The sequence below is a fragment of the Hyperolius riggenbachi genome, chromosome 5, assembly GCF_040937935.1.
Source record: "Hyperolius riggenbachi isolate aHypRig1 chromosome 5, aHypRig1.pri, whole genome shotgun sequence".
Lineage (NCBI taxonomy): Eukaryota > Metazoa > Chordata > Amphibia > Anura > Hyperoliidae > Hyperolius > Hyperolius riggenbachi.
In genome coordinates this window covers 401,759,019-401,783,208 of record NC_090650.1, presented here as the reverse complement: position 1 = coordinate 401,783,208, position 24,190 = coordinate 401,759,019, and the positions used below count along the sequence as shown (strand labels likewise).

Genomic DNA, 24,190 nt, shown 5'->3' with positions numbered 1-24,190 from the left:
GTCTGTCTGTAGCTGCTGCAAGTAGTAGCTCCGCCCACCCCTGTTGCCCCTGGAAACCTGCTGCTGCCTCTTGCTGTCGGTGGCTGCCTCTTGCTGACAACACTGTGTGTGCACACGCCGCCCTCTAGAGCAGGTCTTTTCAACCCTGTCCTCAAGTACCATCAACAGTGCATGTTTTGTGAAAATATACAGAGGCAGTTAATCAGCTCTGCTGAGACACTAATTACCTCCCCTGTGCATGTTTGTGGTTTTCTGCAAAACATGCACTGTTGGTGGTACTTGAGGACAGGGTTGAAAAGCCCTGCTCTAGAGGCTCTAGTGAGAGTAGTGACAGCTAGGCTGCAGAAGGTGTTGCAACCACACATCAGGAGTTTGGGTGGGGAGTCACTCTGGAGGACGAGCAGAGCAGTGACTGCCTGGTCTAAAGCCCGGAGGAGCAGTGAGAGACTGCCCATGACAGATTTTGACATGATGGGGGGGAAGGGGTGGAATGTGTGTCTTTCCTTATTGTGAAGTTATGTAAGGGGGAGGGGGGTGTTTGGTTAAGAGTGCCAGAGGGGAGGTTAATGGTGATCCTCCTGTGAGAAAAAGTGAATTGCATATGGGTCTGTGTGTGTGTGTGCGTGCCCACGCACCTGTGAAGAGGATGAAAGGGGGGGAGGGGGACACCAAAATCAGGTTTCGCTCAGGGCGCTATGAAACCTAAGGCTGGCCCTGCATGTAATAAAAACTTAACAAGAGATGACAAAAGAAAAGAGTATAATTTGCAATCATCATATCACAGTCTTCTAGCACCATTTTTTGGATTGTTTATGTTTGAAGCAGGATTGTTCGTTTTGGTCACAGCAATATCTCAGCTGATATGACCGGATATCTTTTGTATCTAAAAAAACATGAGAATAAGAGATGTGACAAAAAGCATGAAGAAGAACTGGTGTAATTAAATAGACACTGAAGTCTCCAAAAAACCTGTTTTTACTTCAGTATCGTCATTAGCACTAATGTCCTACCTGAAACGCTGCATCCCCGCCACAGAAATCACAATTTAAACCCCCGAAATCCCTGGGGAAAGATTTGGGCAGCGCTTACTAGTAGAGGCAGAGCTTTGGGCAGTAGCTCTGCCTCTACTCCCGTCAATCTGAGCTAATTGCCGCCTCTCCCTGCCCTTCTCAGTCTTCTTTCACTGTGAGGGCCGGGAAGAGGCGGCGATCAATGCTGACTGATGCACATGGAGGCAGAGCTACAGCCCAAAGCTCTGCCTCCCCTGGGCAGCAAAATCCATGACCAGGAAAGTTGTGGATTTTTGCCCCAGGAAATTTCAGCCGCGATGCGGAATTTTAGGTAGGACATTAGTACTAGTGTTGGGCGAACAGTGTTCGCCACTGTTCGGGTTCTGCAGAACATCACCCTGTTCGGGTGATGTTCGCGTTCCGCCGAACACCTGATGGTGTTCGGCCTTTTAAGTTCGGGTTCGCCCCGAACTTCTAATGGCCACCGAACAGGGCCGAACAGGGCCCCTGTTCGGCCGAACAGGGCCCTGTTCGGCCGAATACGGCCCCCCTATGGGGTCGCAGGCATAAGGGGGGAGCATGCCCCGATCGCGGGGGGGGTCGGAAATTCCCCCCACCCCCTCCGCTAGCGCTCCCCCCTCTGCCCGCTTCCCCATAACAAAGTTTCAAGAAGTACCTGCTGTGTCCGGTGGTAGTGTGGGTGGCTGGCAGTGGGCGGCACTATGCAGTGACTGAATGAGGAGGAGGAGTCCGGAGAGTGACGCGTTGAGGGAGGCCGGGCAGCGGGCGGTTCAGCAGTGAACCGCCCGCTGCCCGGCCTCCCTCAACGCGTCACTCTCCGGACTCCTCCTCCTCATTCAGTCACTGCATAGTGCCGCCCACTGCCAGCCACCCACACTACCACCGGACACAGCAGGTACTTCTTGAAACTTTGTTATGGGGAAGCGGGCAGAGGGGGGAGCGCTAGCGGAGGGGGTGGGGGGAATTTCCGACCCCCCCCGCGATCGGGGCATGCTCCCCCCTTATGCCTGCGACCCCATAGGGCCCCCAAAAGCTGGATGTTCGGAAAGTTCGGGGTTCGGCCCGAACATGCCGAACATCTCGGCCATGTTCGGCGAACTTTCCCGAACCCGAACATCCAGGTGTTCGCCCATCACTAATTAGTACTAATGAAGATACTGAAGAAAAAAATGTTTTTTTGGGGAGACTTCAGAGTCTCTTTAACCACTTGAGGACTACAGTGCTAAACCCCCCTAAAGACCAGACCATTTTTGGCTTAACTGGCCACTGCAGCTTTAAGGCCAAGCTGCAGGGCCACACAACTCAGCACACAAGTGATCCCCCCCCCTTTTTCTCCCCACCAACAGAGCTCCCTGTCTGTGGGGTCTGATCGACCCCCAGATGTTTGTTGTTTTTTTACCAAATATTTATCTCTTTATTTTTTAAATAAATCTGTCTTTTTTTTTGCCCTGCTCCCTCCCTTTCTCCCCCTGCCAGCCAATCAGCATGATCAGCTGTCATAGGCTTCAGCCTATGACAGCCGATCACTCCCCAGCCTATGGAGGGGAGAGCCGCGTCACATGGCTGTCCCCAGTACAGCGCTGCTGCAGATCACAGCACTATACAAGTTAATTAGATGAGGGTTTCACTGTATAACCGTCTCGCGAGCAGCGATCGCCACTGGGAGACTGAAGGCGGGGCAGAACTCCGCCTCCCAAGCAGAGATCCTGCAGTAGCCGGCCCCAGGACTTGACGCCAATTGACGTTAGGCGGTCCTGGGGCTGCCGCCACGGTCACAGCCATTGGCGTGAGGCGGCCGTTAGGTAGCTATAATAAATGGGGAGGTAATCGATCCTAAGTAAAATACATTTTGTATGGATTTGTTTACAGTAGAGTTTAATTGGGGAAATGGTGACCAATACATACGTAAAGCTGAAAGTTAGAATCCCCCATTACATTTTCCTTTTAACCGGTTCAGCACCGCAGTCCGAAAATCTCATGCATCCGAGCAACGTTCACCTCCCATTCATTCGCCTATAACTTTATTGCTACTTATCGCAATGAATTGATCTATATCTTGTTTTTTCCGACACTAATTAGGCTTTCTTTGGGTGCTACATTTTGCTAAGAATTATTTTTTTCTAAATCTATTTTAACAGGAAGATTAAGAAAGAAATGAAAAAAATTCATTATTTCTCCGTTTTTGGCCATTATAGTTTGAAATTAATATACGCTAGCGTAATTAAAACTCATGTATTTTATTTGCCCATCTGTCCCGCTTATTACACCATTTAAACGATGTCCCTATCACAATTTATGGTGCCGATATTTCATTTAGAAATAAAGGTGCATTTTTTCAATTTGCGTCCATCACTATTTATAAGCTTATAATTTTAAATAATATAATAACATATTCTCTTGACATGCATATTTAAAAAGTTCAGACCCTTGGGTAACTATTTATGTTGTTTTTGGGTTTTTTTAATTGTATTTTTTATTTTTATTTTTAATAAAAAAAAGTGTATGTGGGTAATTTTTGGTGTGGGAGGGAAACTGTTAATTTTAAATGTAAAATATATTTTTTTTTTTATTAAAAATGAATTGTGGTGCAGTTTACTATTCGGCCACAAGATGGCCACAGTGAAAAAAGTCCTAGATGCGAACGATTTCGCATCTAGGAACTTAAAAGCAGGGGAAATGTTTCCTGGGGGCAGAAATACCGCGCTCTCTGGAGAGAAAGCGTCGGTATTTCTGCAGGGAAGATAGATCGGTGAATGGGAATTATATTCCCATTCACTGATCGGGGGGCTAATCGCGCGCACGAGGCGGCGGCAGCCGCAGTGCCTATCTGGACGAGGAAGCTCGTCCAGATAGGCCGAACTGGTTAATGCAACCTGAAGTGAGAGGAATAGGGAGGCTGCCATCCTCATTCTCTAATGAACCATGCCAGTTTCCTTACTTCTGTACTGATGCTCCGCCTCTAATACTTTAAGTCACTGACTCAGAATAAGCCTACAGGTCATCATCTTTACTTCTATCCTTTTTTTGATCCATCTTCCATTTTTTACCTTCACGCTTTGCAATGTGAAATAATTTAAACCGTATGGAGTGTTTACTCAAAAGAGTCAGAAACCATTCAGCATGACTGTAGTAACAGTGTAAGTAAATGTTAGAAAGTACTTACCCAGGTAGGTGACCGTAGTTGAATTGGTATCCAAGTGCCAGTCTCCATTTGTGTGGTTTGCAAAAGTCAGATTCTGGGTAGACCCGTTACGCATGTCAATTATATTAAACATATCCGCTAACTCCGTAACACGGTGGGAAATCATCAAGTAGTCGTCATTCTGTAAATAATAAGAAACATAATTGTCTGTCAGGGAAGTACAATTATCAAAGCTAATTACGGAAATGGCTTTACAGAGCTACAACTTTCTTTTTCATTTAGCAAGTAGAGATGGCCCAAAGAATTTGTCTGGTGAATACTTTGCAGCAAAGTACAGGTGTTCGAGCCCGCCCCCTCAGGTGAACACATGACATGTTTGATCCGCCCCCTTTACACAGCATCATTGAGCTAAACTTTCACCCCCTTACCTCACAGTAAGCAGACACATGGCAGCCAATCAGCTAGCACACTACTAGTGACTCTGTGAGCAGTAGCACAATACTCCCCAGCATCATAAGTGCCATTGCATTTTGATTTATCACAAACCTGTGCGTCCACTCACTGTCCAGTGCAGTGTATATTTGAGCTGCTCATCACAGATGTGCGCACACTCCTAGAGACTCCGTGTACAGTAGCACAATACTCCTCAGCATCATAAGTGATATTGTTGTTGTATTTTGATTTATCCCAGACTATCTGAGCTACACGTAACAGACATGCGCACACTCCTAGTGACTCCGTGTACAGTAGCACAATACACCCCAGCATCATAAGTGATATTGTTGTTGTATTTTGATTTATCCCAGACTATTTGAGCTACATGTAACAGAGGTGCGCACACTCCTAGTGACTCCGTGTACAGTAGCACAATACACCCCAGCATCATAAGCGCTATTGTGGCTGTATTTTGATTTGTCACAGACTTAAGGTGTGAGGATGATGACAATGTACCTGCTGCTGCTGATGATAACGATGTGTCCATGGCTGTGACGTGGGTGCCCACAAGAAGAGATGAAGAAGAGGGGGAGAATTCAGATGGGGAGACAGAGAGGAGGAGAAGATAAGTTGTAAGCAGAGGGAGGTCATCGCAAGGAGCTAGTGGCACTGCCACACAGCATGTATCGGCACTGGGGTCAGCCAGCCAACCAGCCCGCCAACTTCTGCTGTTACTACTCCACCACTATCAGAATGCTGTCATCCCAAAGCTCACCAGTGTGGCATTTGTTTTGTGAGTCTGACTCTGACAACAGCAATACCATATGCAACCTGTGCCACAAGATACTGAGTCAGGGGAAGTCCAACACACACCTAAGTACAAAAGGCACCTGAGCTCTAAACACCCACGCCAATAGGAGCAACACATGAGGATAGGCAGCACCCAAAGTCAAAGCCATCCTCCTCCTGGTCCACTTTCTTCAGCTACGTCAACCTCTGCTGTCCTTTTATCTTCTCAACCACCCTCCACTCTGCCTCTCACCTTGAGCAGTTCCTGATCATCTGCCCACAGTCAAGTGTCTGTGAAGGAAATTGGAAGAGGTGGACTCTGAGGTCTTTAAAAATGTGTTGCGATTGGGACACTGCAGTGGAAGGTACCCAGGATAAATTATTTTTCAAAAAAGGCAATCCCCAACCTGTACCATAATGTGGAAAGCCAAGTCAATCTCTGACACACAGTGTTGGGGCAAGGGTCCATCTGACCACTGATACCTGGTCTGCTAAGCATGGTCAGGGCAGGTATATCACCTATACCACACATTGGGCAAACCTGCTGACCACTGACAAGCATGGAATGTGTGGCTCTGCAGTGGAGTTGGTGACACCACCATGAACGGCAGGCAGGCCTTCTGCCACCTTCTCCTTTTCTCCTCCTACTCCTCCTCCATCCTCTTTGCTATCATCCTTGGCTGTGTCCTCCTCTACTGCTGCTGCTGTATGCTCCTCTACACAACACTGTACTAATATGTTGGTGCTGCCGAACATGCGCAGTTTATTTAGTCCAACACATCACCACAGCCCTTCAGGATTCACCCTCAGAGAATGCCTTGACCGACAGGTAGTGGACTACCTGGCCTTATCTGCCGATATCTACACTCTGAGGGGCGATGAACCCCTGGACTACTGGGTGTGCAGGCTTGACCTGTGGCCAGAGCTGTCACAATTTGCCATTGAACTTCTGGCTTGCCCGACTCAAGCGTCCTGTCAGAAAGACATTCAGTGCAGCAGGAGGGATTGTAACTGCCAAGAGAAGTCGCCTATGTCACCAAAGTGTTGACTACCTGATCTTTATTAAGATGAATGAGGTATTGATCCTGGAGTGGTACTGTCAGCTGGAAGACCTGTGACTCAGTCCCTACACAGGTGTCTTTCATCTTTGCATGCTGCATGACTTACTTGACTACCTACACAGTGACAGCTGTCCTTCTCCACCACCACCAACTAGGGTTCAACACGCAGCGTTTCTTTAACATTTCCTACAGATAAAACCCAAATTTTTTAGCAGCGGCTGCTACAGAACCTAATTTTTCTGGCATGTGACTGTACATGCCAAATATTTCTGGCCTGTGGTGCTACACAGTGGCTGCAACAACAAAAAAATGCATGTACATGTCAATTCCCCTTCGTGTTCGTTACCTTGTCGTGGTAAAGGGGCTTGTATATCTCAATGAAGCAATGACCTATATGGTCATTTTGCACACCCAAGTTAAGGTTGTTGCTTCATTGTGGACAGACCAAATTCAATTGGCTGGATAATTTTTGGCAAAACCTTTTTTCTAGTCACCTCAGGTGATCATCAATTAAGCCTACTAGGCCAACACTGGGCCCACACTGCAAAATCAGCGCACGACCACAGCCAACACTACACAAAGATTGACGCAGAGAGGACTAACATTTACAGTGGGATGCGAAAGTTTGGGCAAACTTTTTAATCGTCATGATTTTCCTGTATAACTCGTTGATTGTTACGATAAAAAATGTCAGTTAAATATATCATATAGGACAAACACAGTGATAGTTGAGAAGTGAAACAAAGTTTATTGGATTTACATAAATTGCACAATAAATGTTTAAATAAAATTGGACAGGTGCATAAATTTGGGCACTTTTGTCATTTTATTTATTCCAAAACCTTTTGATCTAATTATTGGAACTCAAATTGGCTTGGTAAGCTCGGTGACCCCTGACATACATACACAGGTGAATCCAATTAAGAGAAAGAGTATTTAAGGGGGTCAATTGTAAGTTTCCCTCCTCTTTTAATTTTCTCTGAAGAGTAGCAACATGGGGATCTCAAAAAAACTTTCAAATGACCTGAAGACAAAGATTGTTCACCATCATGGTTTAGGGGAATGATACAGAAAGCTGTCTCAGATATTTCAGCTGTCTGTTTCCACAATTAGGAACATATTGAGGAAATGGAAGACCACAGGCTCAGTTCAAATTAAGGCTTGACGTGGCAGACCAAGAAAAATGTCAGATAGACAGAAGCGACAAATGGTGAGAACAGTCAGAGTCAACCCACAGACCAGCACCAAAGAACTACAACATCATCTTGCTGCAAATGGAGACACTGTGCATCATTCAACCATTCGGTGCACGTTACACAAGGAGATGCTGTATGCGAGAGTGATGCAGAGGAAGCCTATTCTCCGCCCACAGCACAAACAGACCTGCTGTAGGTATGCTAAAGCACATTTGGACAAGCCAGCTTCATTTTGGAATAGGGTGCGGTGGACTGATGAAACTAAAATTGAGTTATTTGGGCATAACAAGGAGCGTTATGCATGGAGGAAAAAGAACACAGCATTCCAAGAAAAACACCTGCTACCTACAGTAAAATATGGTGGTGGTTCCATCATGCTGTGGGGTTGTGTGGCCAGTGCCGGGACTGGGAATCTTGTCAAAGTTGAGGGACGCATGGATTCCACTCAGTATCAGCAGATTCTGGAGACCAATGTTCAGGAATCAGTGACAAAGCTGAAGCTGTGCCGGGGCTGGATCTTTCAACAAGACAACGACCTTAAAGGACCTCTGTCGTGAAAATCTTAAAATTTAAAATATATGTAAGATTTATACAATTAAAGATTACGTTTCTTCTAGAGTAAAATGAGCCATAAATTACCTTTCTCCTATGTTGCTGTCACAGTAGGTAGTAGAAATCTGAGATAACCGACAGGTTTTGGACTAGCCCATCTACTCATGGAGGGTTTACAGGGATTTCTTTATTTTCAAAATGCACTTAGTGAATGGCAGTTACTCCATCCAACTGCCAAAAAGTGTACGATGAGCAGGGAGGCTGGTCAGCATCTTTGTATAAATCTTTTTCAGGGGGTGTCTTTATAAAGAATAAAGGCCATGCTGAGAATCCCCTATGGAGAGATGGACTAACCCAAAACCTGTCGGTAATATCAGATTTGTACTACTTACTGTAAATGCCAGCAACATAGGAGAGAAGTAATTTATGGCTCATTTTATTCAGGAAGAAACGTACGTCATATTTGTATGCGTTTTAAATTTTAAGATTTTCGCGACAGTTCCTTAAACACTGCTCAAAATCCACTAAGGCATTCATGCAGAGAAACAAGTACAACGTTCTGGAATGGCCATTTCAGTCCCTAGACCTGAATATACGTAATTGAAAATCTGTGGTGTGAGTTAAAGAGAGCTGTCCATGCTCAGAAGCCATCAAACCTGAATGAACTACAGATGTTTTGTAAAGGGGAATGGTCCAAAATACCTTCAACCAGTATCCAGACTCTCATTGGAACCTACAGGAAGCCTTTAGAGGCTGTAATTTCTGTAAAAGGAGGATCTACTAAATATTGATTTCATTTCTTTTTTTGTGGTGCCCAAATTTATGCACCTGCCTAATGTTGTTTAAACATTTATTGCACACTTACTGTGAATCCAATAATAAACTTCGTTTCACTTCTCAAATATCACTGTGTGTGTCTCTTATATGATATATGTAACTGACATTTTGTTATCGTAACAACCAACGATTTACACAGGAAAACCATGACGATTAACAAGGTTCCCCAAACTTTCGTATCCCGCTGTATGTCCTAAGGGTGTTAACTATTGACCAGTGGTGCTCAGCAGAGCTCGAATATTCGAGTAGCTCGAATATTCAAGCTCTTTTTCAGCTATTCGAGCTCGGTATTCGAGCTCCGAATAGCTGGAGCTATTCGAATGGGCTATTCGAGTGAACTCGAATAGCCCATTTACTATTCGCGCTATTCGAGCTAACAGCGCTATTCGAGCTCGAATACCGAGCTCGAATAGCGTCATAGCCCAGATTGATGTCCTTAGAGCCAATCAGAGGGCTCCCAGGCCCTCTGACGGCGGCCAATCACTGAGGGGGACCCTGGCCAGCCCCTACCCTATAAATAGCGGCCGCCATGTTCCGTTTCTCCGTCCTTGCCCGACTTTGCACAGAGAGAGATTTGCTCCTTTGTGCGTTGGCTTAGCAAGAGCTTTATTGTGGTCATTTACCTAGTGTTTTTGCTCACATACACCTCCTATATACACCTATATTGTTGTTAGTTAGATAGACATTGTATTTTAGTTAGTAGCTTTTGTGTTACATAGAGAGAGACTCAGACAGCTGCTGCAGGCTTACAGCTTTAGGCCTCAGGGCCTTGCCTGTGTGGGCAGCTGTTCTCTCCTGTCCTCTGTTTATTTCTCATCTATACCAGTATTTCTGCTGTCCTTTAGTACTGATTGATTGTATTTTGTATTGTAGTTATATACTGTAACTGTACTAGGACACTCACTCAGTCACTGTTCATAGGCTACTAGCTCCTGCGTGTGCGTGCACTCGCTGTCTGTGTACTGTACACACACTCTATTTCCTTCTGAATAGTTATATACTGTAACTGTACTAGGACACTCAATGACTGACACTGTTCATAGGCTACTAGCTCCTGTGTGTGCATGCACTCACTGTCTGTGTACTGTAGTGCACACACACTCTATTTCCTTCTGAATAGTTATATACTGTAACTGTACTAGGACACTCACTCACTGACACTGTTCATAGGCTACTAGCTCCTGCGTGTGCGTGCACTCACTGTCTGTGTACTGTACACACACTCTATTTCCTTCTGAATAGTTATATACTGTAACTGTACTAGGACACTCACTGTCACTGTTCATAGGCTACTAGCTCCTGCGTGTGCGTGCACTCACTGTCTGTGTACTGTACACACACTCTATTTCCTTCTGAATAGTTATATACTGTAACTGTACTAGGACACTCACTGACTGTCACTGTTCATAGGCTAGCTCCTGCGTGTGCGTGCACTCACTGTCTGTGTACTGTAGTGTACACACACTCTATTTCCTTCTGAATAGTTATATACTGTAACTGTACTAGGACACTCACTCAGTCACTGTTCATAGGCTACTAGCTCCTGCGTGTGCGTGCACTCACTGTCTGTGTACTGTACACACACTCTATTTCCTTCTGATTACTGATTGATTATTGTAATTTCTGGTTGTACTTACTGTTACTACTTACTGTACTAGTAGGGACACTCAGTCACTGTTCATAGGCTAGCTCCTGCGTGTGCGTGCACTCACTCACTGTCTGTGTACACACACTCTATTTCCTTGTGATTATTACTACTGATTATTGTAACTTCTAGTTGTACTTACTGACTCTGTTACTACTTACTTACTGTACTAGACACTCACTCAGTCACCTCGCCCACCAACCCACTCCATTAAAGTACCCCACTTTTCACCCGCCCTTTTAAAAAACTTTTGTGTTTACGCCCAAAACATCGAAGATGTCTGGAAGTGGCAGCCAGCACGGTCTGGGCAAGGGGAAGGGCAGCAAGGGAATCAGGAGGAGAGGGAGCAGCATTGTGGCAAGCCGCAGGCGCGGCCACGCCACCATGCACAGTTCCGCAGCAGCAGCAGCAGCGTCAGTGGCTAACATTCCTCCTATAGCCACTGGCCGTGGACGCCTTGGGCGCCGCCCAGCAGGAGCATCTGCAACTCACACTGCAGAGACACAGCAGCAGCAGCGTGTAGCACCTGCTCCGATTTTCCTCCAGCCGGGTCGGAAACGTCCCATTGAGGAAAAGGATGCAGACACTGTGGTGCAACTGATGACGGAGGATGAGCAGCCCGCCATCAGCTCTGCATCCGAGGCCTCCACCCTCACCACCACCACCACCACCCCTGTTCGCAGCAGCCGCCCAGCAGGGCCTGGGAAGGAGGCCAGTTCACCGTCAGTCGCCGACCTGTCACTCAGCACTCTTTTGACCCCAGGCATGATGAGTCAATTGTCTGCTGTTGTTGGCGATTTGGAGGAGGAGATGCTGATGGGCACTTTGGGGGATGAGGGATTGGACAGCAAGACTGTGGCGACAGTCAAGCAGCCCATCCATGCATCAGGAGAGGAGTTTGGGGGGTCATCATCCCAGCAGGACATGTTTCAGGAGGGGGAGGATGATGATGACACGGTGACAGACAGAGACTGGGTGCCACCAGCTCCAGGGGATGTCGTCATCAGCAGCTCTGAGGAGGAGGAGGCGGATGCGCTTGTGGGCCTTGCAAGGAGGCGCATCATTGCAAGCATTGGCAGCAGTAGGCAGGTCCCCCAGCCTGCTGGTGTCTCAGGCTCAGCAGCAGCAGCATCTGCCAGTACCACCACCAGCCGCACCCAAGCCCCCCCCCCCCCCCCCCCCAACCACCACAGGGAGACAGGCAGCAGCGGTTCCATGCCGTAGGGGGTTGTTTTTGTCACCAATCTGGCGCTTTTTCACCATGCCCACAGTGTACAGCAAGTACGCCACTTGCAACCACTGTCAGCGGAAGTTGAGCAGAGGTGCAGACCCCTTAAAGTTCAGCACCAGCTCGCTCATCAACCACCTTGCTGCGAAACATTTCCACCAGCAGAGGAGTTCCAGAGGCTGAAGGCATCTGGTGCTGGCAGTGGCACCACACCCATCACTGCACAGCCTTCAGCAGCAGCAGCAGCAACAGCAGCCACCCGCCCTCCTGCTCCTCCAGCAGCACCAGCAGGAGTGCGGAAACGCACTGCTCCTCCCCCCTCTGCAACTCCTGCCGCCGACACTGAGGCCTGTTCTGGCAGCCAGTCCTCAGTGGCCTCCTCTGCTGTGTCTGCTGATTCCCGTGCCAGCAAAAGGCCATGCCAGAGCCTTTTGAGCGAGTCCTTCCAGGGGGTGGTTAGGGCTCTGCCTCCCAGCAGCCGTCGCGTGCGTCAGCTGAACGGCTTGCTGGCACGGGCCATGTGCTCCCAACTTCTGCCGTACACGCTCGTGCAGGAGGGGAGCGACATTCGTGCGCTGCTTGCTTGCGCAGCCCCAGACTGGCAGCTCCCCAGCAGACACTTCTTCGCCCGCAAGGCCATTCCTGCACTGCACCGCTTTGTGATGCCAATGTGGAGCGAGGGCTGGAGCACGCGGTTGATGAAAGGGTCCACGTCACCATGGACTCCTGGAGCAACCGCTTCGGGACAGGCCGCTACCTGTCCTTCACTGTCCACTGGGTCAGCTTGGTGGAAGGTGGTGAGGATGGGAGAGCAGCAGCGGGCACAGCAGCAACACAGTGGGTGGTGCCACCCCGCAGGGTCGGGGAACTGCAGCAGGTTCCTCCGATCCTCTGCCATCCTCCGGCACACCTGGCCAAACCCCCCGCCTCAGCAGCAGCGTGAAGGCCCGCCACTGCCAAGCGCTGCTGCACTTGGTCAGCCTTGGGAAGACCAAGCTGACGGCAACCCATGTGTTGGCCAAACTCCAGGAGCAGGAGAGGATTTGGCTGACCCCCAGAGGCCTCAGAGTCGGAGAGGTGGTGGCCGACAATGGGGCCAATCTGGTTGCCGCAATAGACAGGGGAAACCTGACCCACATCCCCTGTCTTGCCCACGTGCTAAACCTGGTGGTGCAGAAGTTCTTGCGCACCTACCAGGGGATGGGCGAACTGCTGGAAACGGCAAGGAACGTTGTGCGTCACTTCCGGCGCTCGGCTGCAGCCTGTGTGAGCCTGGAAGACGTGCAAAAGGAGCTGGAGCTGCCACGCCATCGGCTGATCCTTGACGTTCCGACTTGCTGGAACTCCACCCTGGCGATGTTGGAGCGTCTGGTTGAACAGAAGCACGCTGTCAACCAGTACCTTGCCCTGGCCACTGTTTCCGCCGCTCAGAGAAGGGACAAGACCAGCAACATCCCGTCCATCGTCCCCGATGATGACTGGAGGCACATGCAGCAGGTGTGCTTAGTGCTGGCTCCCTTTCTGCAGGCCACTAACATGGTGAGCAGGGACCATGCTATGGTCTGCGAGTGGGTGCCCCTGGTTTGTCTGCTGAACAGGGCCCTCGATGCTTTGCTGGAACAGGGAGCGGCAGCCTTGGACCAGCAGGAGCGGCAAGCAGCTGCACAGTCCACCTCTGAGGGGGAGGAGGAGGAGGACTTGGTGGAGGTCCCTGACCTTGCTGCTGATGAGGGGGATCAGCACAGCGCAGCTGAGTTGGTGCGGGGGTGGAGAGAGGATGAGGCGGCAGAGGAGGAGGATGAGGAGGACAGCACTGCCGTCGATGTGCCAGCAGACGTGGCCCGCCTCTTCCCAATGGCAGCGCACATGCTGACGTGCCTGCGCAAGGACCCCAGGGTGATCCAGATGAAGCAGAGGGAGGACATCTGGATCAGCATGATGTTGGACCCACGCCTCAAGGGGAAGTTGAGCCAGTTCCTGCCGCCTGCAGGAGGAGACCCAGCGCAACAAATAAGGAGCTTGCAGCAGGCCCTTGTTGAGCGCTTGGAGGAAGCCTTCCCCCAGCCTTCCACCCCCACTGTCCAGCCAGCACAGAGGCAGCAGCAGGTGCCTGCATCCAGCAGCAAGCGCCCCACAGACCTGCTGTCTCTCAGCAACGAGCTCTACAGGACTGTAGAGGCTCCGGCAGCAGTGACTAGAGAGGAGGTGCATGCAGCAGCATCCTCCTCCGGTCACAGCCAGCGCCTGACCCGCATGGTGGCTGACTACATGGGGTCCTACAGCGGGCTTGACAGAAATGCCCCTGTTGATCCCATGGAGTATTGGGTCAAGCGCCTGGAGATCTGGAGCGAGCTGGCGCAGTACACCCTGGAAGTGCTGTCCTGTCCCCCTTCCAGCGTGCTGTCCGAGCGCTGCTTCAGTGCAGCTGGTGGCGTGGTCACCGAGAAACGCTCACGTCTGTCTCACAAGTCTGTGGACAGACTGACGTTTCTCAAGATGAACCAGGCGTGGGTGGAAGGCGAGTTCCTGGCCCCTGTTGTTGGCGAGAGGGGGACATGAACTGAAGAACCATCATTAATGTGCCTTACCACCCTTTACCACCTCCTGGCTCCTGCTCACTAAGCCAGCCTGGTTCACTTTGACTATTACGTCGCCTGCAGCCACACATTTTACACCTACAGCCGTTCATGGTGGTGTCACCAACTCCACTGCAGAGCCACACATTCCATGCTTGTCAGTGGTCAGCAGGTTTGCCCAATGTGTGGTATAGGTGATATACCTGCCCTGACCATGCTTAGCAGACCAGGTATCAGTGGTCAGATGGACCCTTGCCCCAACACTGTGTGTCAGAGATTGACTTGGCTTTCCACATTATGGTACAGGTTGGGGATTGCCTTTTTTGAAAAATAATTTATCCTGGGTACCTTCCACTGCAGTGTCCCAATCGCAACACATTTTTAAAGACCTCAGAGTCCACCTCTTCCAATTTCCTTCACAGACACTTGACTGTGGGCAGATGATCAGGAACTGCTCAAGGTGAGAGGCAGAGTGGAGGGTGGTTGAGAAGATAAAAGGACAGCAGAGGTTGACGTAGCTGAAGAAAGTGGACCAGGAGGAGGATGGCTTTGACTTTGGGTGCTGCCTATCCTCATGTGTTGCTCCTATTGGCGTGGGTGTTTAGAGCTCAGGTGCCTTTTGTACTTAGGTGTGTGTTGGACTTCCCCTGACTGTTGTTGGCGAGAGGGGGACATGAACTGAAGAACCATCATTAATGTGCCTTACCACCCTTTACCACCTCCTGGCTCCTGCTCACTAAGCCAGCCTGGTTCACTTTGACTATTACGTCGCCTGCAGCCACACATTTTACACCTACAGTGGGCTGCTGTGTACTGCCCTTCTGCTGTCTGTCTGTGTTTCCCACTGTCAGGGTACACAGATTTACCTTCTGCTGCCACTCTGCCACCAGCTATTACTTCAAAAAATAGCTATATCTGTGTAATTGGTTGTAAAACCAAAACTACAAAACCATTAAAAAAAAAAAAAGGTTTAATTTTTCAGAGGTGCCCGGGTTGAAAACTGTGTTGTCCCAGTTGTGTATTGGACACGATGTGGGCTGCACGACCGCTGTCTGGGACCTCCTGCCTGCTGTGTTTATTTACAGCCCTGGTATCACCGCTAGGTACCAGGGCTATTATGTCACGCTGCCTGCCTCATTGACTGCCTGCTGCCACACACTCATCCTCCTCCTCCTGCTGCTGAATTTACCTCCTGCTGTCTGTGTGTTTCCACTGCCAGGGAGCACATACAATGGCGCTTCCAACATGCGTGCGCCACCAGCTATTTGTTACGCTCAAAAATAGCTGCATTTCTTTAAAAAAAAAATTGAAAAGAGAAATAAGTGAAGAAGAAGAAGACGATATAGAAAAAGAAGGAGAAGAAGAAGAAGAAGAAGAAGAAGAAGAAGAAGAAGAAGAAGAAGAAGAAGAAGAAGAAGAAGAAGAAGAAGAAGAAGATATAGAAGAAGAAGAAGAAGAAGAAGAAGAAGAAGATATAGAAGAAGAAGAAGAAGAAGATATAGTAGAAGAAGAAGAAGAAGAAGAAGAAGAAGAAGAAGAAGAAGAAGAAGAAGAAGAAGAAGAAGAAGAAGAAGAAGAAGAAGAAGAAGAAGAAGAAGAAGAAGAAGAAGAAGAAGAAGAAGAAGAAGAAGAAGAAGAAGAAGAAGATATAAAAGAAGAAGAAATTATAAAAGAAGAAGAAGATATAAAAGAAGAAGATATAAAAGAAGAAGATATAGAAGAAGAAGTATATACAGTACTGAACAAAATTCTGGACACAACTTCTCTTTCCACCTTTTTTTTTTAAAGGAACATCCCCACATAATCACTTGCTGTTGTTACTTGGAAAAAAAGATGTTTCTTGCATCATTCACCCTCAAAACAAGTGTTGGAAGCTATTTAAGGCCAATTCGAATAGTCAGCTCGAATAATCAGCTCGAATACCGACTCGAATAGTGAGCTCGAAGTCCGAGGTCGAATCGAATAGTAAAAATTATTCGACTCGAATATTCGACTGACCTCGAATAATTTACTATTCGAATTCGACCAAACTCGAATTTTAAAAAGGGGTATTTGAGCACCACTGCTATTGACAATGCTCTTGGCGGTTGTTTGCAGTGTGTTAAACAGGGAGTTTGGTCTGTCAGTGTGAAGCAGGCCTAGCCCTTACACTATTCAACAAGGAAAAGAGCTGGCACGTCCAAAGTTAATCTTTATTGGTTCCATGTAAAACAATATGGCCAATGTTGCGGAGCCACGTGGGACCCCTTTATCAAGGCAATGTTTGCTCGGAGACAAAGATCTGTCTGCTGCTGTGCAAAAGTTCCTACGAAGAAAGTGGGAGTCTGGCTCCTCTAGACACTCGCAGAGAGCGATGTGTGTTCATCTGGGATCAGCAGCAGCAGCCAGCTAGCCCTTACACTACCTGATCTCTAACTCTCTCACTGTGTGGAGGTAAGTTTTTTCTTGCCTTATCTCCAGCATGATCTTAGTGAATTGAGGCCATTGTCTGGCCTCTGCTACAGTGGCTGCAACAAAACATCTTTTTTTCTTAAATGATATAAACCTGCACCATCATGTACAGAGCCAAGTCACAGCATCTCTTGTCAATGTAACCCAGACCTGAAACAAACAGTAATTTTTTTTTAAATAAATAATTTTTTGGCATGTAAAATGTATATCCATGACATCCAGACCTGTTAAGGCTCAATCTGGCGTGGCTGAATGATCACATAACTAGTTAGCAGGGAGGAGTTCACAAATAAGTCAAAATAAAAAAATATAATAATAATGTTGTTGTACACTGACACTTGTCTGTTTGGTGCCATCGTATGTTTCCCCTAATAATTCCTATTGCAAATCATGGCCTCTGCTACATGACAAACTGGTCTGTGCTTTTGAGAGCACATGCAGCACCCACACATCTAAGGGCCTCACCAGGCCTGAAATAAACTTTTTTTTTCATATTACAGTTATTTACTTAAAAAAAACAAATGCTGTAGACTGAGCTATTCTGCTGCATGGTGGCCTCTGCTACACGCCCACACTGGTCCATTCAGTTAAGCACACATGCAGTACCCACACACGTAAGGGCCTTACAGACCTGTTAGCGCTAAATCTCGCGTGGCTGCATGGCCGCGTAACTAGTTAGCATGGAGGAGTTCACAAATAGGCCTAACAAAAAAAAATTGGCTGTAGACCACACGCCTAAGGGCCTCCCCAGGCTTAAAACAAACATTCACATTAAATTCAATTATTTAAAAAATAAATAAATGCTGAGCTATTCTGCTGCTTGGTGGCCACCACGCCCACGCTGATCCGTTCAGTTAAGCGCACATGCAGCACCACACACCTAAGGGCCTTACAGACCTGTTAGCGCTCAATCTTGGTAAACACAGTGATTGGTCTGTCAGTGTGAAGCGGGCATAACCCTTACACTACCCGATCGACATGTACGACGTTTTAAAGCACTTTATTCCACAAATGTAGGAATACATTTTTGGTGGGACTTTTGCCATGGATCCCCCTCCGGCATGCTACGGTACAGGTTTTAGGCCCCTTGAAACAAATTTTCAATCACTTTTGTGGCCAGAAACAGTCCCTATAGGTTTTAAAATGTGCCTGCCCATTGAAGTCTATGGCGGTTCGCCTGTTTGTGAACTTTTATGGTAATTCGAGTTTGAAATTTGCAAACCGAAAATTTAATGTTTGCGCCATCTCTATTAGCAAGTTGTCCTCTGAACATTTGTAAGCAATCCCTGGGCAACACCCTTCTGTTACTGATCAGTCACGGGGGCATACCTATAAAAATGGTGCCCGCTAAAAAGAGCACCAGAGACTGCCGCTAGTAGAATATCGGTAAAATGACCGATATTCTTCTGGTGACATTCCTATATTATGAAATTCCTATAGTAAAGCTCCTCCCACTGCGTCCTCGCTACAGGCTGTCTCCTGTGCATGGAACGGGGGGGAGGGGGGAAGCTCAAGAGCCGCGCAGCCGCACTTGCGTCTATGCGGACTGCACAGCCGCGGCAAGCTCAGTCGGCCATTTTACATGTGGCATGAGAGCCCGACCCAGGCGGCGGGGTCGGGAGCTGACCGGGGGTCTGGAACAGAGCGGGGGACCCGGCGGACGTAAACGGAGGGCATGCATGGCGTCCTCCGTGGATACAGAATAAACACAGGTACTTAACTTTTTTACACATTTGACACTGTAAGTTCTTTAACTCCTCTTGGTCCCCAATTGCAGCTAGTAACCCTCCTGGGCCTAAAGTATAGCAATTATGCACCTCCCCCACCCCCAAGGGTATCCGATCAGAGAGAGATCAGTCTCTTGGTTCATCTGCCCTTACATCGCTAGATGGTAGAGCACCTTAAAGAGACCCTGAGACAATCAATACCCCTGTATTTATACTTACCTGGGGCTTCCTCCAGCTCCATGAGGTCCGTGGGCTCATTGGCTGCTTCCTTCAATAGATATCGCCCCCGGTGTTATGGCCGGCCGCGCTCTTCTGTGCATGTAGTACTGCACAGGTGCAGAATGCTCCTGGGCATGGGAGCGCGGCCCTCAACTGGCCACGACCAGCCAGAATACTGGGGGGGGGGGGGGGTATCTACAGATCAGTGCAGCCCGTGAGAACGTCAAGGGAGCCCATGGACCTTATGGGGCTGGAGGAAGCCTCGGGTAAGGATATATACAAGGGTGTTGCTCATCTCAGGTACCATTCCATCCTTATCGAATTTGGTTTACCAGCTGGAAATATACCTTAAACCCATAGAACATGCAGCCGTATCCGCCAGTTGAAAACACATTCATGTTGTCGGAATCCCAGCTGAAAGAATTACCATTAGGCAACAAGGATGGTGTGTAGTAGTTGAAATAAGTGGAGCCTGCAGAATAAATAAATATGTTATTGAAAATACTAACAGGATAGAAAGAAAAAAAAAGCAAACAAAAGACAATCAAAAGCAGTGACGTTGCAATAGGGATCAGGACCAGATTTAAGCCAATGCCATATAGACCATGGCCTAGGGCACCACAGGATCATGGGTGGGTGGGCATCAGGCTATACTAGGGGGAAGGGAAGGGTCACCTTTTTACCTATACTGGAGGGAGGGGGATCATCAGGATATCTATATGGAAGGGGAGGAGGGTCATCTGGCTTTTTATACTAGAGAGATGGGGGAGGGGTCATCAGGATAACTATACTGGAAGGAAGGGAGGGTTGTCAGACCATCTAAACTGGGAGATGAAGGTAGGAAGGGTCATCGGGTTACCTATACTTGTGGGGGGGGGGGGGGGGCTCATCTGACTATCTATACTGAAGGGAACGGCAGATGACTGTGGCATTGGGCAGTAAAAAGTACAAATACGGCCCTGATAGGGAGGCAGAGGGTGACCGCAATCGGGGGGCCTGGACCTGAGGGGCCCGCTTCAGTTGCTGGATTAGTTTTTCATTATTTTGGTGTGTAGTAGTAATGATCACCTCTCCATGGGCTTGATTCATAAAGCTGCTAAAGCAGCACAGCTTAATGAGAGGAGCGCGAGCTGAGCACACGCTAAGCTGCGGTAGTGCTGTGTAGCGTGCACTGGTAACTTACGCACGCTCCTTGTAACTAATGGCCGCTCCACTCATCCTGCCCTGAGCTCCGTCGGGTCCAGTGGCTTTATAGGACATGATCCTCGCATGTTGATTGGCCCAATCGGCTGCCTGTCAAGTGACAGATAACCTTGTGGTCCTTTTGGTAAGCTGAAGTGGAGAGCGGTCAAAGTAGGTGGCAGGTGGGCCCCTTGAGACCTGCTAGGCCCCAAGCGCCTGCCTAGGTTGGCTAGTGGGTGATTCTGCTCTGGGTGTAACAGGTGGTATCTGATGGTTGGAGATGGCCAAATGTAAAAAAAAAAAAAAGTAAAATAGGTTATAAACTAATTGCAAAGAGAGCTGCAAAGAGAGCTCTCTTTTGGAATGGTCAATAGCTTCTCGGATAAAATCATTTTATTAGCACATATAGCAAGGGCAACACGTTTTGTGGAATTAACCCACTTCTTCAGGTCAATCAATAAAAAGTATCAGATGCCAAGGGCAATTGAGTATGAGAGCCTTTATCAATTACCCCGTATTTTTAATATTTCATGCTACCTAATGCTATCTAATAGTTCTCCGCATAGCCATTTATGACACACATGTAGAAGCCCACTGGTTCATTTGGCAGCACACCGACCTGCACACCTTTCATATAGATGGCTTGTGCTGCCCCACAGTTACCATTTCCACTCACTATAGACTTTAACCACAGCAGCCTGCAACCAAGTGACAAACTGCTGTTTGTGAAATGATGCCATCCTTGGTCGGGTAGCAGATGATCATGTTTATAAATCACAGTAGCTGTATTGGCAACACACCTTTTATTGCCAGGAAGTCTGAGAGTCATAGGCAAACGCAGGGGGGGGGATTACAGCTGCCCAGAATCCCCCCTCAGACAAGGGCGGTGCAGTGTCTGGGGACAGGCACAAGTTGAGACACCAGAATATCTGCAGGGATCCAGGAGCTCACAGCACTGCCCCCTTTTTTCCCTGCTACAGGTGACTTTGGATGTAGCAGCAGCATGTGTATAGAGCATGGAGCAGCTCTGAATGAGCACAGCCCTGTGCCCTGCTGTGTGAATGCTTCACTTTTCCCTTCATTACCAATGTTGGCTGTCCTCATTATTATTTGTATCCAAACTGCTCCTGATCTATCCCGTTGTCAGTCGGTCGGATGCGAAAATGCATTGTGTGTATACAGCAAGATATCCTACCATATTATCATACTGTATTGTGCTTGGCTGAGGGAGACCTTTCAGAAATCCCCCTCTTGAAAATCCTGGGTTTGCCCCTGAGAGTAACACATACATTCAGTCATTGGCTGTGGGTTTCTGATATCAGAGGAAGGCAGTGCTCAGATATATGTGCAGTAAATCAGCAAACCTACCAAATGAGTTTGAGATTCTGCTACCCCACCAAATAAACCAATATGGATCTGCCCAATCACAAGTCAGCCGGTGGAAGCTGACAGTGGAATTACAGACATAACCGGGGAAACCATAGCTCCATTCACGGCTTCGGCTGCACTGCGAGGGGTCAAGCAGCCCGCTGTATGGCACCACTTTCCCGCCTGTCTGACCTGCAATGAGAAACAATGCATTGGATGAAATGAAGTACCGAATTCACGTATTGCAAACATGGATCAATTTTTCATGAAAGGCTGAATTCTTGACTTACATTTTTTACCTTTTCAAATGAAAAAATGATATTCAGAGAGATGCTTCTTATACCAAAGATGACTGGGGAAGAGTACAGAGTGTGGTACTGGTACTACTGTGTGTATGAAGAACTCCTGTTATTTAGGGCCTGTGCTCAGGCCCTTAAAGGGACACTTAAGTCAAACAAAAAAAATGAGTTTTACTCACCTAGGGCTTCCAATAGCCCCCTGCAGCTGTCCGGTGCCCTCGCCGCCTCCCTCCGATCCTCCTGGCCCCGCCGGCAGCCACTTCCTGTTTCGGTGACAGGAGCTGACAGGCTGGGGACGCGAGTGATTCTTCGCGTTCCCAGACACATTAGCACCCTCTATGCTGCTATATGGTATATGATTAGGGTTGCCACCTTTTGAATGAGAAAATACCGGCTTTGGGGTGTGGCCTGGAGGGTGTGGCCTAAAAGTGGGAGGGGTTTGTTACGGCTCTTTTTCAAAAATAGCACAAGAAAAATTACAAAAAAAAATACAAATGTTAAATAGTTTAAAGAACACCGGTAAGGTTAAAAATTGCCCCTGGTTGGTACTTCCCTCGGGAAGGGGAAGCCGCTGAATCCGAAATGAGGCTTCCTCCATCCTCCACAGCCAGCCTGATACAGTGTTGGGACCCCGCTGTCGCTGCGCGCAGTTGCAGCTTTCCACTTTGACTCTGGCAAAAATAGCCGGGCTCGATCAGGTCTGCTCTACTGCACAGGCACGTGGCGCCTACAAAGTAGATTGGACCCAATCAGGCTCTGCTATTTCTGCCAGAAACTGAGCGGGAAGCAACTAGTGCACATGCCAACAAGGAGATCTTGGGGGGTCACAGCGCTGGATCCCCTCTACGGCGGAGGATGGGGGAAGCCTCTTTAACATCCAGAGGCTTTTCCCTCCCAAGGTAAGTTCTCCCTTGGGGCACTTTTTTCCTACAGGTACACTTTAAAGGTGACCATTAATGATACAATTCCACGACCGATAGATCATTTCCAATCACTGCGGTAATCGATCAGATGCAATGGTCCTGCCCCATTAATGACCGAATAACTTGTAACCAAGTCGATCAGATTATCAGAATCAACCTATTTTTCATATCGATCTCATCGAATTGGCTAGCAGGAATTTGGCCATTAATGGGTATGACTGATCATTTCTACCTGATTACCACAGAAAGGTTCAGCTGCAGAATTGTATCATTAATGGGCACTTTAAAGGTAGCTATACATCAGCAGATTATGGGCAGATTTGATAAAGAGACACATTTATCGAATCTGATTAGAGAGAGCTGTGCATCTTTTTTGAAGCTGCCCATATACTGCAGGCCGATTCCCGTCCAATCTCTGCATGAAATCTTCAGGGAATCGGCTGAGCCGCAACGTCCACCCCGCCGCTGTCCCCCAACAGGGACGGATCTAGCGGGTCTCTTGCCCCAGGCGCAGTTTGTTGAATTCCTAAAAAGGCGGCAAAATTTGGATGGGGAATGGCAGTTTAGGCGCCGAAACCTGACCTTGCCCCAGGCGCAACTTGGGGCAACTTGGTCTAGATCCGTCCCTGTCCCCCAATGTATAAATGTGACACCCCCCCTTACCCCGTGTGTGCATTTATACATCACCTCTCCTGTAGCAGCCTCCGCCTATGCACCGCCAGCGTGGATGTGGCTGTTAGAACCCGGAGAGATGGAGAGACAACCGCGGAAGGCTGCTACAGGTCAGGTAATGTATAAATGCACACACTGCATTACGCAGACAGTGGCAGGGTTTCGTCGTTCATTCTGAAATCGGCCCCCATACCGCCGCACACCTGACCAACCAATTTCGGCTTGACATCTTGCTGCATGCGCGATCAACGATAAGACCAATTTTAGCCCCCAAATTGGCCGCTTTGTTGGTCAGGCAAGCACCGATTTTCATGCAATTCGATTCTAATAATCGAATCGGATGGTCAATTGGCCGCCAAGTATAGCCACCTTAAGAGTCTGGAAGGGAGGATAGGGGCTGGTAGATAGAGAGAGAGGGGGTTGAAGAGAGAGAGGGGTGAAGAGAGAGAGAGATGGGGGGGGGGTGAAGAGAGAGAGACACACACACACACACTGTGTGTGTGAAACTATGTCACTCTGGTACCTGATTCCTTGCTGTAACACAGCACTTCAGCTGTGAGAAGTTGTCTGGGGGACCTCTCTCCACTCTTTATCACTGCTGACTGCTGCTGCCTAGGGGGCTGGGCTGGCTCATCGTACTGCACACACGACCACACAGGAATGATAGCAGACCACCTGTCCTCTCCTGCACATTCCAGGCCAGCTCACACAGAAGCACAGTAATCATGTGCTGGCTCTGACTGCTGAAGACACGTGTCTCCGTACTTCTGACTGTTTCTCTCCCTTCACACACACTGAGCCTGTGACTGAGCTGAGCAGAGCAGCTCCCTGCAGACATGCCTGGAGGACAATTCACA

At 48.3% G+C, this 24,190-nt stretch overlaps 1 protein-coding gene across 1 annotated transcript in view; it reads right to left on the bottom strand.

The window, feature by feature from the left end:
* LOC137519140 (fibrocystin-L-like) overlaps nt 1–24,190 on the bottom strand; it is a 328,027-nt gene that overhangs the window by 118,912 nt on the left and 184,925 nt on the right. The window contains exons 42-44 of the mRNA XM_068237923.1: nt 21,440–21,631; nt 19,237–19,361; nt 4,195–4,354 (exon numbers count right to left, since the gene is read on the bottom strand). Coding sequence (XP_068094024.1) covers nt 4,195–4,354; nt 19,237–19,361; nt 21,440–21,631 — 477 coding nt within the window. The remainder of the gene's footprint in view (nt 1–4,194; nt 4,355–19,236; nt 19,362–21,439; nt 21,632–24,190) is intronic.